Source organism: Lagopus muta, chromosome 2 (genome assembly GCF_023343835.1).
Source record: "Lagopus muta isolate bLagMut1 chromosome 2, bLagMut1 primary, whole genome shotgun sequence".
Lineage (NCBI taxonomy): Eukaryota > Metazoa > Chordata > Aves > Galliformes > Phasianidae > Lagopus > Lagopus muta.
The window spans coordinates 61,061,029-61,078,491 of NC_064434.1; the positions used below are offsets into that span (position 1 = coordinate 61,061,029).

A 17,463-nucleotide genomic window follows, 5' to 3' on the forward strand; every position below is an offset into this window, starting at 1 on the left:
CAAAAATAGAGGGTCAACTTATTCTCTGGGGAAACTCAGCTGGGCTAACTCTGGTTATTGCAGTCCACATGTAGTAACCCATATCCTCTCATTTCAATTTGTATCTAAGTTTGATTCTTCTAGTCCCTATTATAGAAATATCACTAGACCTATGGGTTACTGGTACTCTTTTTCTTTCTCTTCCCAGACTATCCCTGACTTCAGCAGGAACAGCAGGAGCACACTAATAGGCCAAACTTGTTTTTTGTTGACCCCCTGAAGAGGATGAATTTCACTGAAATGTAGTTCAGTTCTAAAAACTTACACTGAATCTATGCTCATTGATTTCCTCTTTAGAACGTCCAGTGATCACAGCCCTGAAGTGCATTGGAGAAAATACTACAAAACAGAGAAAAATCAAAGGCAGAGCAGGACTTGCTGCACCTGGGATTTTCAGGAGAACAGCTGGCCTTCACAGAGTTGTTTTTCTCATCCTTAATCTGGGCAGCGCCAGGGCAGGTTTAGCCTTTCATGAGAGCAAGTGCAATACTGCTAAGATGTATCTCCTAGGGAGCTGTTACAATATCCCATGGTTTACCGAGGGCTGTGCATGCTGTTCTGTCCTCTGCTTGTAGAAGAGGAAAAAAACATTTGGGGACGTGTAGGGATGCTGACACTAACTTCCTTGGTGCTGATTCTCTAAATATGTTTTAAACCGTATGTTTCTCAGGTTATTCACACTGTCTTATTTATTTACTTATGTTACAACTGAAAAGATCAGGCATCTCATCTCAGTCAATTCTACCTCCCCTGATCCTCAACAGCAGTTGAGACAAATGATAAAAGTTTTTCAACAATAGAAAATCATGAGACTTCCAGGTAAAATGTCAGAAACAAAAGGAAACAAAGCATAATCCAAATCTGCTGCAAGATTAACAATTTGATACATTAGTTTCTTCAACTTTCTTGGTCTTTTCGCTGTATCCATGTTAAAAAGGTCAGAGTTTCAGACTACTGTTTTTTTCTGCTGTAGTTGTTGTAGATTTCCTTAAGCCTTTTATAACAGGCTCTTTAGTGGAGTCTGTTGTGATAGGACAAAGGGAAATTATTTAAAACTAAAAGATGGGAGATTTAGACTAGATATAAGAAAAAAGTTTTTTTTACAGTGAGGATGGTGAGGTATTGGAAAATGTCACCCAGAGTGGTGGTGTATGCCCTGTCCCTGGAGATACTCAAGGTCAGGCTGGATAGCTTATATCTGAGCAGCCCAATATAACTGTAGGTGTCCTTGTTTATTGTAAGATAATAGAACCAGATGACTATATGGGAACTGATGATCATGGACTGAACCTCTGATTGACCACCTGAGGCAAGCAATGAACCAGCTGCAGGAGCACAGGTGAAGGCAATTCACCTGTGCTACTGGAGGGGGTGGAGCCTGGCTCCACCTCTCCTAGATCCCATTTAAGTGCTGACTGCCACTGAGGAAGGATCTCTTTCTGGAGATTGCTCCCTATGGAGTTTATCATGAGTCTACAATGGTGGGCATTTTTCATTTATTGTCTTTCCACTGTGATGATCCCACTTAGCCTAAACTCTGTACACATATTGATTGTACAATGACCGTTAAGGCTCCCTTCCATGATTCCTTGCGCTATATGGCTCCTTCCATTCTATGGTTCCATGAGCTATATGTCTGAAGCATTACTATGTGTTCTATCAAGCTGATAGTCTCCAGCAAGTCCTCAAGCACTGTAGAATCCATGCAGAAGAAATTTGGAAGTCTTTTAAGTAAAGATGATAAAATGTCTGACAAGGTGCTCCTGAAACAAGTTCTTCCCATCCAATTTTGGCATCAGTAGCTGGGACAATCAATCTGCAAGCCTTCTGAGAAGAAATATCTTAGGTAAATTTGACCAGAAAATTAACAACACAGCCTTATTAATTCATCACTGTGAAAAGTTAAGACAGATGCACAGTTTTCCTGCCACTATGCTCACAAATGCATACAAGGGCAAACTCTTCAGCTGGCCAAGTTCATGAAAGGATAGTAATATCATTTAGATCATGAAAGAGAGAGAAAAGAAATCACCTTCAGAGGGAGCTTCCCAGGGTAAGATCAACAGCAGCAGGGGGAAATGTACTGAATGCAAAGAACAGAGAGATGGAAAAGCACTATTCAGTATACGCATAACTTGAATCTGAACTGCATCACTTCCTACAGTTACCAAAAATGGGCCAGACAGTCTGTCAAGCATCTCATCTGATCATGCTATTGCCAAGTGTAAGGTGGTAGATAACATCCTCATAATGATAGCTATACATTTCATCTCTGGTAGATGACTATTTCTAGTAGATTACTCAAATACTGTAATCTTCTTCATGTTTCAGAGCAATTAATTTTTTGTTGTTTCTCCATTAAAATAGAAATAATAAGGTAATTTTAGAAGTTAAAAGCAGTAGTTTGTTAATCAAGAATGGCATTCCTCTGCATAAGAATGTGGCTTGCTATAAAGATGTCTTATGTATATTGTTAGTTCGTGTTCCTTTTCATTTACTTCAGTAACCGAAAGTAGTTTTGCCATCTGTTCTTCCTTTCACTTGCTCAGTAAGTCTGTGACATGAAAACTTTAATTCATGTGGGATCCAGCAATCTTATTTGTAGAACATATCACCTACAAGTTGCTTGATTTCAGCTGTATGAAAAATGAGAAATATCAGAACATAATATTATCTTGCATAGTGAAAAAGAGTTATCTTTCTATTTTTGTGTTGTATATTCAAATTTTAGAGTTCTATTTTTTTTTTTCTCCTCCATTTTAATCTTTTACTTCTCAAATTTTTATGAAGTCTTTCCTTTATGGCACACCACATGCCAGTGACTAAAATCTTGCCCAAGTGAGCAGTCCTCCCTCTCCATGCACTTACACTTGCCTACACCCTGCTTTGCCCAAACGTGAAAGACTCTGAAAAGTGGCAGAGGCTTTCATCTCAAGTATGAGGAAATCCAGCTCGGTTTCTGCTTCACCATGAATTTTTTTCCCCCTAAATGAACACTAAGTGACAAAAGATGATACAAAAACTCACAAACCAGAATGGGAATTCATTCCTGAATACTGCACAGCTTAGGGCAGAGCACCAGCTAGTGTATGTAAGTACGAACTGCACTTGTGAATGACAAATCTAGTAACCTGACAAGTAAGAATGGTTCACATACTGCTTGCCTTTTGAAGTGAGGTTCATCACAGTCGACAGTGAATATTTGTAACACAGCCTGAGTCGTGCAGAACCAGACAGGAGCAGTCCAAATGCATTAAAGTTTTAATGAACTCATAAGGTGTTTCTTCCTGCAGCCCTAGTAAATATGCATACATAAGATGGGGGAGCTGAAACTGCTCCTTCTCACAAATACTAGGCAATGAACATGAAAAGGAACACCCTGTGCCCAAAGTGCTACCATTTTCTCCCAGCACAAAAGAAGTCAATAAATAAATAAATAAATAAATAAATTCAGCTCTAGGAGCTCCAAGAAAACTTAGCTTAAGGCTGGGACTGGTAATAGAAGCCAGCTCCTATGATGCTGTTATTTGAGTTCAGGAAAAAAAAATAAATAAATAAATAAAAAAATCAATTTCTCTGTAGCTGATAAGTGTTGACATTACTATCTTCCTGATAGCTGCCACTAATTGTGTTAGCAAACCAGCTTCTCATTAATCATTTGTAGGAAGTCCATGATTCAGCTGGGTGGGTGAATTTTCTTCTTTGTGAAAGCAGCCAGCTGTGGTCTGAGTCATGGCCACAGCTTGTTAAGAAAATACTAAGAAATGTTATGTGGTACATGTGAAAAGAGGGAAAGAGACCATCTAAAACACAAAGTGATTCAAGCACCTGTGATGCCCAGGAAGCAAGCATATGAGGATGGTAAGGTCTGGAAAACAGAATCTGTGCGAAAAGCCAAAAGAAGGGCAGGATGTACAGAACACAAGTGTTAATAAGATAGTCAATAATTAATAAGCTCTCAGAAAGGTCATTCTACCTTCGAACACAGCTTGTAACAGAAATGTTTTATTCTGTCTATTCCAGTGCTAGATTATTTTCTGTAGCCACAGAAAGTAATTCTCCCACTAATAAATGAATTGTTGCTGCAAATATAGCTTTCATATCCACTACAAATCAGGTAGGAAGTACAGAAATAAAGAATAAAATAAAGGAAATTCAGATTAGAACTGTAAAAGTTGTTTCTATCTGTGAGGACAGGAAGAAGCCAGAACAGATAGTCCACATGAGTAGAGTATCCACAATCAAATATTAAAGATTATAATCCATACATTAATCAAATGTTTTTGTAAAATAGTTAATCCTGTCTTGAAAAAAAAAAGAAGATAGAATAGTGAAAGCTTGAGACTCAAATAGACATCATTTTGTACAGTTCATAAGATGTTCTTTGATCAGGCAAGCAAAATAGATCCAGAAATATCTGCAAGGAAATTAATAAATTGACAAGGAAAAAAAAATGGCATTGTCTGTGTCTTTCAATGAATCCTGAGTTTGAAAAGCAGAGTGGACAGCTGTTTGCTAGCAGGTTAAATTTTCAAACAAGCCACCTACTTAGAAACAAGATTGCCCTCTGCTGGAAATTCATGTTGGAAATCTAAATGCAATGTAAATTACTCTAATTCTAATTAAATAGGATTAAAAACAAACAAATAATAATAATAATAAAAAGCTAACTAAATAAACAGCTAGATGAAGGATAATAGAAGAGCTTGTATTACCTGTAAACTCAGACTGAGTTGTGCTGCCATAAGCACTTTAGAACTGGTGTTTTCAGAGACGTTGAAAGTCATGTACAGTAAAGCACAGCATAAATAAATATTTGGAAAGTTAAGTGAAGTATAGCTTGTACTGATTTGCATTTCTTTGCAAATATCTGTGCTGAGGGTGAAATGTGATGATAAGTCAGTTTCTGTTTCTTGATGTCTAGTGGTGTCCAGAATGAACTTTCTCTGTAAGAGTGTGGTTTTTTTTGTTGTTTTTGTTTTTGTTTTTTAACTATCATTCACTGTGATAAAAATTCAGAACAGCTGAACAAAAGCCTATAAACCAACTTAGATGTAATGATGTTGCTTTGATATTACTGGCAGTTTGATCTTTTTACTGGAATGATAAATAAAGAGTAATTGTAGTAATCAGAAGGAAACATCTAAGATAGAGATGTCACCATGTTTAATTTCAGGCCTTTGGCGTAACTGTGCAAAACCAAGCACAGATTCCTCTGTGCAGACAGAGATAGAAACTTTGTTACTGCATGGTTTCATTGTAATTCCTGATGCATTACAAAGAGAGTAATGTAATTGTGATCTGTTTTGCATGTGCAGCACAGTCCTCTGGCCAGAAATTCTTATCAACCTCGAAAAAACAGAGCACAGCCCTAAGCTAAATATCCTCTGCATGGATCTAAATCAAACAATAAAAAACAATTTGCCACAGTGCAATATGGCTTCATTGTTATTATTTGATTGATAAGATAATTTTACAGAGCCTGAGAATAAAATCATTTCCTGTATGAAGAAGATAAGTGAATAGAGTGATGTTCTAATGTTAAAGAGAATTTATTGAAATTCTTTTTAAAAAAGAGTAAACAAACAAACAAAAAAGTACCTTCAAGGAAACAGAAGAAATCCAGGGTTAGTACAAAGCACAGATTTTTCATATTACTGGGAAGCCTACAGGCTTTGTATCATCCTCAGTCCTACTATAGCAATCCTAATGCCTGTGGTCTGAAACCAAAAGCCCAGACACAGCTTCAAAAGGCTTGCTGTGAGAACCCACAAAAGGCTGAGAAGGATTTGTATGGGCAACCTAAGATTTATTAGAATATAAAGAATACAGAATATATTAGAACATCAAACAGAGTCTTTTAAAAGAGAAAAATGAAAGTGACATTTCAGACTGTATGGTGCATCCTACAAATGGTGATTCTCAATGCGGTGCTTTTTGGAAATGCTGCAACCTCTGCACATTTGTTGCTGTGTCAGAAGTGCTTCCTGTCAGTAAGAGGCAGGACTTAGTTTCTTTTCTTCACTGGTAGCTCAGCTACTTCCAGAAATCAATCTCTCCTTCACAGTTCCATATCTTTTAATCTCCATTGCAAATGTACATCATATATCAGCATAAATGGGCAGCCCAGGGAGGTGGTGGAGTCATTGACCCTGGAGGTGTTCAAGGAACATTTAGATGTTGTCTTGAGGGATATGGTTCAGAGAACTATTGGTGATATGTGGATGGCTGGACTGGATGATCTTGTAGGTCTTTTCCAACCTCGGTGTTTCTGTGATTCTGTGATAAACAAAATGAATGAAACTGATACATGTGTGCATCTTGGAAGATGAAGAAAATCTATTGGGACCCAAAATTGTAAAATTTCTCAAAAAATGTCTCTTCTCATTCAGAACCCTTTTGCCTTTGAAATATTGCCACGGAGTACTCTGCTGACAGCTTTAACATGGGTCATGCCTGCTCAAAAATATCTTGAAATGAAGATAGTATTTAGTGTTTTATTTATTGGATATAGATTTTTAGATTTATAGATATAGATTATTAAGATAGTATTTAGTGTTTTATTTATTGTCTTTTATTTATTCATCTTTGAGATCGCTAAAACTACAGCCTTCTCATGGTGAGAATGCAGAATGTTGTACAAATTTGAAGAATGGGAAGAAGAGGAACCATTTGTGAACTTTGATGAATACTGATCAGTATTCAGTAATACTGACCAGTATCTTATTAGATACTGACTCCTTATTAAATACAGACTCCTCTTCCTGCTACTTGAACACCTATTAATAAATATTAATTAATTTATAAAATTAATTAAAAATTAATAAATAGGTGTTCAAGTAGCAGGAAGAGGAGTCTGTATTTAAATTATATTTTCATACTTCTATTTTATTTTATTTTATTTTATTTTATTTTATTTTATTTTATTTTATTTTTACTGCAGACATACTTGAATTAAATCTATTTAGCAGAAATGCCAACTCATGGCCTGAAGCAGTGATTGAGCACCTGGTGGGAAGGCAGGGCCAACCCAGGGGCGCAAGGGAGCTCAGGGGCATGCAATGCCTGTGAGTGACCAGAAGGAATAAAGCCAGGATCCACTCCTTCCCAGACCTCAGTTAAGGATTGGTAGTGGAGGTGAGAGCATCTCACTGGAGATCCCTGTCTGTTTGAGGCCTTCTGAAGGTAAGCAGCTTTTTTTTTTTCTCCTTTGTTTCTGTAGCTTTGGATGCTGCATTTGCCTTGTCCACACTTGCTACATCCTGGGATTTTGCTTCCTTATTGTCATTGCTGTGTTTTCTAGCACATTATGACATTACAATCTAGTAGTGCAAACAGCTTTCCTGCTACACTTATCTCCCACAGACATTGGATATCACATTGAATATGTGGTTTTGGGACTACATAAATACATTTATGTGTGGTAGTACCGTCTTCTGAGATAACTTCTTAGTTACCTGCAATGGAGAAATTTGAGCTTGCCTTCTCTTGGTACTTTCTGTGCTTCTGTCTATCAGCTTCAGATTTTTCTTCTGTCAAATATGGATCTGAATATCTACTTCAGTGTGATCTAGGAGTCTTAATTAAATGATATTGACAAAAATCTGTGCAACCACAACAAGCTTCAACTGAAGTCACGTGTCTACTTGGTTCACTCATTCTTCAATTAAGCTGGTTAGCTGAGAGATAGTATCAATATAATTTTTAAAGCAAAAGTTTTAAAAGGAGGTTATGGTAATGGTCAAATATCTCACAAGTCTGTGTTAACAAGCTGGATTTTGAATTAAAATGCCTGAGATAGGGAATTTATTTTCTAGTAAGTAAGATGTTGGAGAAGAAAGGCAGAGGCCTCTTCTGAGAAGAGGAAAATGCCTTAGCTGTATTCTTCAACAAGACATGTCAGTGCCCAAAGTAGTTTTTGCATTGTATTGAGCATATGTCTTTTCATCCCCCCAATTATTTTGTTGAATAATTCATAATGTCATTTAATAACAACCCCGTATATATTCGTGTTATTGATGTAGCTTTGATTGAAGTGTTTTAGCAGACAACTTTAAAGTTTTTCAACAAAAACCTTGTTTTTTAATACACAGATATCAAACTCTCCTAAGTTTCTTTTCCATCTCCTCCGGAGGAAGGAGGTTTATTAATTGTCTTGGAACCCAATCCACGGCATTCAAAAAATGCAATAGATAACTTTTAAATTGTTGTGGTTTTTTAGGAGCTGTTAGGAGCATAATTCAGACTTGATTTACATAAACTTAAGAATTATGCAATATAAAATTTGGCTAGGTAGTCTTTATTAAGGTTGTATAGGAAGTGAAGCTTCCTACTTTGAAAGCAGGCAAATTAGTAGTCAAAGGGATATGATTATGAAATGAAGACAAAGGCTACAAAGACAAAGGCTTATTCCTGAGTCATGATTTTATTCCATGGTCTCTTTTTATTGTGGGCATCTCATGTCATCTGCATACTTCAGATTTATCATCTGCATTGAGCTGACAGCACTGCTTACAGCCATTCATTTGGCTCACAAAGATTTTCAGCTCCTGGTTTTATGAGCTACAGTGGCAAAATGGAAAACTGAGTATAAATACAGAGCATTTGCCTTCAAAAATTTCTACCAGAAGAACTGAGACAAAATCTCAGCATTCCCAGAATGTATTAACTATGAATCTGAATACTGCTAGGCTCTAGCAGTTGAGCATACCACTATGTAGAATTTGTTTTGGGCAGAAAGCATAGCATTATGCTGCTTTTATTGTGTCCCTGGTATGTTAACACATTCACTAGTGTAGTGCTTGCAAGAAGAAACATGCTTTCACTAAAAATGAGATTTCTGGATCCAGTGAATAACTAAAGCATTACTCTCTTGGCAGACGATTCATTTAACAACAAGAAGTGACAAATACTTAGTCAATATATTAGGTGTGCCAGCCAAATACGTATGCACTTTTTAATTAATATTTAAATAATATTATGGATAAACTTTGCCTCATCAATCTACTACCTTAGATTTATATCATTTCTGCCAAAGATGGTTAAGTACTTGACAATTTAGTGTTTGGATGGTGGGGGTAGGACAGGGAGAGGAAATAAGAAAAGAAGCAGTAATTAGGAGGCAACAAAATACACCCTGAGGATGACAGATGCACATTTAAAAGAATAATTCATACACAAGAAGAAACAGTGCTCAAGAATAAGGCTGGTCTTATGACACAGTTTTGTTTCTTTCATCCAGCTATGGTAATACCCTTTTCTTTGGACTTGCCAGAAGAACTGCAAGGGGGGAAAAGGGGCCCTCATTAGTATCTACTTTCATCTCTGTGACAAGCCTGCATTTAAGGCCTTGGAATCGATTTACATACTAGCTTCCTGAATGCAAAAGCTGATTAATGAGAAAATCCCCTTTGCTTCTATAATGGAAACACATGCTTGTTTCACAAGTTTGTCAAATCTTTTACTTCACTGACAGTAAGATAGATATAATTATATTAAAATTGGGATAGTCTGAATCTGAGACTTGAGAAAAACATATATGATTTATCAAATTCTTGTCTGGTGTTTATATAAAACAGTAATAGTCTAGTAGTGGATAGATAATAGTACCATTGAAAACTAGATAGAAAAGAAAACACAGCACCAGGCTAAGACAGTTTTTTTTTTTTTTTTTTTTTTCTTGGGGAAATCAGTGTGTATAGAATATGTTTAGATTTGGTGTATGACCTTGAATCCTGTCCCTGATGAAACACAGAGGAAGTACTAACTTCCTACAGTATTTTGGAACCACCATAAGAGGTGTTAGAAGGCACAGTGCAGCATCTGTTTGTTAGCTGTTTCATGTGTTTTTCAGCAGGACTGGAAGGCATCACACAGATGTCACACAGGCACAGCAGATCCAGCAAAAATTACTGCCACATGAGAAAGAAATTCAGCTGAATATCTGCCTCCTAATCATTGCTTCTCAAACACACCTGAAGAGAACAGACATGGTAAACCCTGAAGATGTGATGAGGAAGATGATCAACACCTTTCTTCTTATTACATCATAAGTCATAGTTTTATTTATCGTGGGGGATGGTAGTATTTTTGGACTACTTCACAGGAGGATGTGGGTGTCCTAGGTGCTGTAAAACAGATTCACTGCTGTCACGTTGTCACTGAAGGACAGATGTTTAGGCGTGTTTGCTGTAATTGCTGATGCCTTACCATCATATGCTTTTTTTTTTTTTTTTTTTTTTGTTAAACTCAAAACCTTGTCATCGTTTCTCGTAGCATTAGCACTAGTTAAATGAAAGATTTGTCCTGCCTGAGTTGCTATCCTAGGCTGTTTGTTGTTGGTTTATGACATCCCAAATCAGCTCAGGACTGTTGTTGGAGAAGCAGGAAACAGGAGGTTCTTCTGATGATCTTGACTTGGCAGATTCCTCTTCTAGAGATCTTAGCTGTTTCAGCCAGAGGTAAGATGATGTGTACAGGTCTTTATTGCCCCAGCAGTTCTGTATCTACTACGATCATATCAAAATTTTGTGGGGTACTTTAATCACCTTCTTGCCACTAGAACACTTGAGAAGTACAAGGGTATCTGATAGCTATCTGATACTTTCTCCATTTCTGTCGGAGGATTTTTATGTGGGTTAGCATATAATGAAATCAATTACAATGAAGGGGAAAAAAATAAGAGATGTTGTTTGTTCAGGAAAATTCCTGTTGTTCCTGAAGACACACAGCAGAAATTTTTCTGATGTTGCTGTGCATAGAACGGTGCGTAGCCCTGTGAGAAGTGAGAAAACATGTCTTGATTCCTGTAGGGATGGTGCCAAGTTTTATTGATGTAAACATTATTTCTGTTTTGTCAGGGTCTGACTAAAGTCCCACTCTATGAAGTTTGTGATGGACAAAACCAAAACTCTATGAAACCAAAAATATGAAAAAAACATTACCCATTCAAATGAAACCTTTGATTATAAGATCTGAAAACATGACATTACTGTTAAATTTCTGGTATCATAACATTTAATTGAGGAGGTGAAGGAGGAACCTAGGATCATAGAACATATGAATTTACAGGAAGCATTAATGAAAATGGAATCAGCTTTCAGTCTGACTCTGTGTCACTGTCACATCATCATCATTGTTTTTACAGCACTCATATGAAGCAGTACAGGGTATTTCTCTTGTTGTTGTTAAATAGAGACACAAAATGTGAAGAAATGAGCATTCTTATCTTCCAGAAATCCTATTTAAAATCTGCCTTCTAGTCTGATCATTTTCACAAATGTCTTTTGGGGATCCACCCTGCTCTAAGTTCAAGTTGATCATAGAAAAATAAAGCAGTTCTAGCTTCTCTGGTGGAAAAAAATGTGTTATACATCATGTTAAGATCTCTTCCCCAGAAGTTCAATCACATTTAAAATTAAAAAAAATATATTAAAAATTAAAAAATTTAAAAAATAAAAATTTTTGGCAACTTTTTTGGAGGGACAGGGGTGACGGAAGGGGTGTTACATGTGTCACCCTTACCTTTGCTCAACACAGCTGCTAACACATTCTCTAGGTATATTTGCAGATGTACTCTTCAATAAAGTCAAAGAAACCTGCAGACACATAGACTTGACCCGTCTTTACTTTTACTTATAGCCTCTGTCATGCGTTTATAACATTCATACAAATAGAACTTTGCAGTGCAGATAATATTTTGCACATATTTTAGAGAAGTAATGTAAGTAATGCTCTAACTAGCCCATATGAACAATATTTTCCAGACTAAAATGGTCAAGAAATGAGGTTTTGGAGGCAATTATTTTTCCCCTGGGTTTCTATCTATTTATACAGTGGATTCTGGAGAGCCTTCTGACTAAACTAGGAATTGCAACTCTCCCTCCTATTCATTATTTTCTACATTAGACTACATTTATATTGGATTCTCCAAGTTCACATAGAACTAAAATGTACCAAAACCAATCAATGACAACATTTGGATTGTACTCTCCTCAAAGCAAGTCTGGGAGAGAATGCCAAACTTCTATTTGCTACTAGAGGTCTTTAAGGTTGCGTACACAGGTATAAACTAGAAAGGTAGTTTTGGAGGTGTACAGCTTCTACATTTTCAAGGCTTAAGATTGAAAAAGTAAAGGAGAAAACATTAAGCAGATGATGGAAAGTTAGGTAAGCAATGAAGACCCAGCAGGGATCTAAGCCATTTATATGATTAGGAAAGAGTAAGAGGGAGAGGTGGATGGAAGGTTTGTTTACACGCAGTTGGTTCTCACTGTGATGGGGACAGAAATCTGCACAGGATTTAAGTCTTTCATCCTCACATACTGTGAGGTGAAACCCTGAGTTGCAAGTTGCAAGAGGTGGCTCAGTATCCCTGATGAGCCACACATCAATCAGACTCTGAAATTCAAGTCTTAAACAACAGAATCATTAGCAAAGTGCATGATAGGGAGCTCTGGGAAGTCTGAGTGACAAAATCATCACTGAGGATGTAGTCACTGTTTGTCAGATGAAGAGATACAGAACAAATGTGAGACCTAGCCATTTAGGTCAGACTTCCCTATGTTTGAGAGCTGTGCTATAGTTTCTGTCAGCGCTGTCATTCACAAGTAGTATTTCAGTTCATAAAACAAGAGAACAGTGCAAAATCTATTAATTCTATGTAATTCTAAATCCTAGTAATTCTATGATTCTAAATCCTTAACAGCTATTATTGCTAGACTGGTAACACAACGCAGCATATTAGAGTATACCGATTAACAGGTTGTGCACAGAGGTTGTGGAGCCTTCAAGGTTCAATCAGAAAGGTTGTGGAAATTTTCAAAAACTGCCTAGATATTGTCCTGGGCAACTTACTCTGGATGGGCCTGCTTGAGCAGGAGTTTGGCTAGATGACCTCCAGAGGTCCCTTCCAACCCCAGTATTTCTGTGATTCTGTTTCTATGAATGATTTACTTGTATTTTCCTGCAGATTATATAGAGTGACTTCTTTAAAGCAAATAAGCACATTTTAATGAGGGGAAGATCAGTGGACAGACAAAGGAGAAAGACAAGGAAAACTTGACATTATATATAAAATCATTTTTAGCTTATAAAAGTCAAGGCATAATGCTTAAAGTGACAGTACCAGACAGTTCTCAGTCTTAAAATACTGAATGCCAGCTGAGCACACAACACTCTTTTCCGTACACCAGACAAATAACACCTGAGATTATAACTCAGGGGAAAAAAAATCTTAATAGTTTTAATGGAATTAATTTTAATGTTGTATTACTTAAATAGATATTTGAGTAAAACCAGACTAGATTATAATCTAGGAATCCAAGTTTATGCCGATTAAGATGTACTTACATTTTTTTCTCTCTGCTGTTGTCATATTCAACAGATCAAACATACTACTTAAATTGAATTTCCTGATCTGAAAGTATTTTACCATTTACACTGGAGGAATAGGATTGTCTCAAAGCCATTTATTGTATTTAATTGTGTGCGACTGAAAATGTTTTTAGGAATTACAAGAAATGCACTCCTGGTTAAAATTGAAACATCTTTGTTTCCACTGTTCACTTACAAATCAAAATGAACTCAATAAAGACTATATTAAAACAATAAAAAATGAGATTAGTAGTTGATGGATGGGTACCAAAAGCTGAATTTCTCACTTAGCTAATGCCACGACAAATCTCCCTTTGAGACTGACTACCAATAAAAATCTAATGCAGACTTTGTTTACAGTCCCACGTGACACCAACAGTGCTGAATTGCAGCAGAGGCTGTCTGTAAGTGCTTCTATCTCTGCCAAAGTACCATACTATGGAGACCTACAGCAAAATAAGACTGCAGAGGCTACACGGCTCCATAAAAGCTGGTCTCTAAAAGAGGAATGTTCCTGCATTCTCACAGCAAACTTCTCTGAAAAAAACAAATACGCGTAAGAAGAGTCTGTGAAACCTCTGAGTAGGGAACTACCAAAAAAAATGAGAATCAGAATTCCGGAGAATGAAACAAACTTGTGAGTTCCAGCATGTTCTCTTCTGTGCTTGTTATGCTTACACAGACTGCATTTGCTCACAAGGTCATTATCTCTACCAAGAGAATGATGAGTTTAAACTAAAAGAGAGCGGTCACATTCCTTTTATATTTCTTTCTGCCAGAATTGATTTTAGGCCAGAACTACTGTTTTGTTTCTTCTGTTTTATATTGCTGCATAATTTTAGCATTTCAGAAATGCTGCAGAATGATGACAGTGAAACCTGAATTGAAAAGAACTAGGACTTGCAGGATCTGCAGATGAAGATGCTAATAATTCTCCAGCATAGTCATTGTCCTTATACTGAACCTACAAACAAAAGTGTGCTATATTTTTTTTTTATCATTTCTTTTTTAACCTGTTAAGTACTTGAAATGAGTTGAGATAGAAGATTTAGGCTACTTTAAGTCATTTGCATATCATGACTTATACGAAGTTATGCATAAATCTTGGTTATTAGTCCTATATGGATGCATGTATGTGTTTCTAACAGAATTGTGGACTGAAGATGTTGTGTTGTGAAAATGTTTGTGTATTCACATATAATTAGAGAACAGTTAGTTTGTTCAATGATTTGAAATTCTTAGGTTACTTCTAAGACGCTGTTGTAAGAAATTTCCATTGGAAACTGGATGCCTTCAGAAAACAGGATGCCTGTACATTTTCCAGAATAGAGAATCAGCTGTTGGACAGTAAGTTCTTTCTGAATTGTGAGAAATTAAATGTAATTATGTAAATTCCTCTAACAATTTTTACAGCATTTATTTTTTCCCCAGGAGGTTAATTCCTCACATGAGCTTTTGCACACACTCTGAAGTTTACATATTGGTAGAGTCCTTGGGAGCTACTGAGAAGTCACCTATGCATGGACAAGGATCTGCATCTTGGTGATGTATTCACATTCTCAGCAGAACATGGTAAGTGAGTTAAAAAAGATGAAACAAACTGTAAACCGTATCCTGAAAAAAAAACACCAAACAGCTTCAAATGTTGCATATTCATTTAATAAAATATATATTTATATCTAATATGTGTAGTTTTATTTTTACCTCACACATTTCCAAGGATGTCAGCAAACACATTTCTATCATTTTAAGCAATGTTTTCCTGCAGTGAGTTTGTATCAGTCATAGTCTTCTGATGCTGGCTACTGTATGGAACAGTGTAGTATCCCTCCCTAGTATACTGCATGTGATATATCTAAAGGAAAGGAAGAGAAAAGCTATTAACTCTTCTAAACTCAATCAGAAAAATAAGATCATGTGAAGCATCTCTGCTTCCTAAGTCGTGTGAGCTCTTCTCAAAGATTTCTGTGCTATCAGAGTACAGGCAAAAAGGAGCTGATCATGGCTGGAGAAAAGTCAGTCTCTGGCAAGCTAGGTGTATAATTCCAGTGAGAACCAATGCTGGCCCTTTCTGCAGTAAAACAGCTCAAGCATGTGCTGCTCTGTGTCATCAGATACAGCTCTTGGAACTGAAATATCAGGGTTTGGCACACCTGGTGAGAAGCCTTAAATGAAATAACTGAATTAAGCAGCACCAATGTAGTCCCTTGAATACAATATGCTGTGGAATTTAAGTTCACTTCTTAAGTACCTTTTGTGTACCTTTTCTGACTCATCATGAAGATGGAGGACACCTTGCAAAAAATCTGGGTGTTACTGTTAGTGAATTGTTATATACAATAATACAATAACAATATGTTATATTGTTAGTGAGTTATATATACTTTTCCTGTTTCTTGTGAATGAATAATTTGTGTCAGATTAAATCAAGTCTGTATTAAGAACAGGCAGGACATTTACAAAAGGATTCTTAAAGTACAGATGACAGTACTTCCATTTTTGTTCTGAAAGTGACATTTTAGAATTACAAGTAATTCTGTTCCACAAATACGTACAGTCCATCAGATAATAAAAGACTAAACATTAATAACAGTATTTATTTTTCCTCACTTAATATCGAAGTGCTTTACAAAGACATCCAGTATCATTACTCCACTTTCTAACCTAAGATACAAAAATGCAATGAGTTGCTTGTGACCTCCCAGTAGGAAAGTATGTGTGTCAGCACAGGAAATATGTGTTGGGCATTCAGCAGACTCTTGCATCACATGCTAAGGAACAGAAGGAGCTTCTCTAAATCTTCTTATATAGTTATTTTCCACTTTTTTCTGGGGTGCTTCCATGTAACAAAATTCCTAGTATTGGTTCTTGCTAGTGCATACTATTTTTTATCCTGGCACAGTGCACAGATTCTTGAATTGGCCATTGCTCAATAATAATGGTAAGAGAGATAAAAATAGATCATATGATACATTCTTACAATACCTGCTAATGCCAATACATGTTAATGCTAAATAAAGGAGTTGATAGAGCTTTTTGAGTGGAAAGGTTCTCTGCAAATTAGCTAAATCTAACTACGGCTACTGAGTTTCAGTATAACATACATTTTTACTTCACACTGTATACATATCAGTTAACTAATCATTACCAAGCTTGGATGAAGGAAAATGGTGATAATGGATGATAAGAAAAATACTGAGGAAAATACATTGAGGAAAAAGTAAGAGAAATCTGATCATGAGATACCATAGAAAACTACCAATCTTGTTACATTCTACTAGATTGAGAATTTATTAAAGAGGTTGCAACGTTTTGGTTTCGGTCTTTTTCATCAGTAGATGAAACAAATCATGCCTGTCATGTAGGTACATCCATTAAACAGTTCAGAATGTCTACTTGATCTGAAACACGCTTGAGTCAATAGACCTTTTCACTGACTTCAGTAAGGGGCTTTGTCAAACAATCAATTCTGCCCTAGTTGTTCCTACTGCTTTGATTAGTCAAAACTCATGATAAAACTTTGTCGGAGAAGCATTTGGTAAACAATCTTTTGCACTGCAAGAAGCGCTAGTGAAATCCAATCTTTTTTGCTAAGGCAATTAACAACTAATCTCAGCATCTACTTCAATGATGTTCCAGAAGAAGAAACAAAATCCTTACCCCAAAACTTTGGTGGCCATGAAACCGGTGAGTAAGTACTGTTCTTATCCATAACATCCAAAAGACAGATATAAAATAGTATGTCCAAAGTGCAGCAATGGATTTCTGAATGATTGAGATTTAGTGGTAGAAGTAATGCTTTTGTGCTGCTAGGGAACTGGGTTTTTTTGTCTGAAAGGAAATGGATGCATCACATTTCCTGCTTGTGGACTCGAATTAGCAAGTGCTTGCCTTATCTTGAAGCCCCACATGGTTCCTGAGACAGAGAATTAGTTTCCTTCTCGTCATTTCCTCAGCCAGAGTGAATTGACTTAGAACAATACCAAATCTCCTCTTTCCCTGAAACTTTTTGAACCCCAAAATATTTGGTGGCAGAGAAATGCAAATCCT

General features: G+C 36.5%; 1 protein-coding gene and 1 long non-coding RNA gene across 4 annotated transcripts in view; one reads left to right on the plus strand and one right to left on the minus strand.

Moving 5' to 3' along the window:
- Window positions 1–6,293, plus strand: part of LOC125689302 (uncharacterized) — an 8,759-nt gene extending 2,466 nt beyond the window's left edge. The window contains exon 3 of the long non-coding RNA XR_007375183.1: window positions 188–6,293. This is a non-coding gene — a long non-coding RNA (uncharacterized LOC125689302). The remainder of the gene's footprint in view (window positions 1–187) is intronic.
- MYCT1 (MYC target 1) overlaps window positions 1–17,181 on the minus strand; it is a 22,428-nt gene extending 5,247 nt beyond the window's left edge. Inside the window, exons 1-2 of one of the 3 annotated variants that reach the window (XR_007375179.1) lie at window positions 17,074–17,181; window positions 6,244–6,318 (exon numbers count right to left, since the gene is read on the minus strand). Coding sequence is in view for 1 of the 3 variants with exons in the window: in XM_048936257.1 (XP_048792214.1) it covers window positions 17,074–17,130 (57 nt within the window). In the remaining 2 variants the exon portion in view is untranslated. Of the gene's footprint in view, window positions 1–6,243; window positions 6,319–10,706; window positions 10,814–17,073 lie in introns of those variants that run through there. The other 2 variants (XR_007375178.1, XM_048936257.1) reach the window with 2 other exon arrangements.
- Window positions 17,182–17,463: the final 282 nt, after the last annotated feature.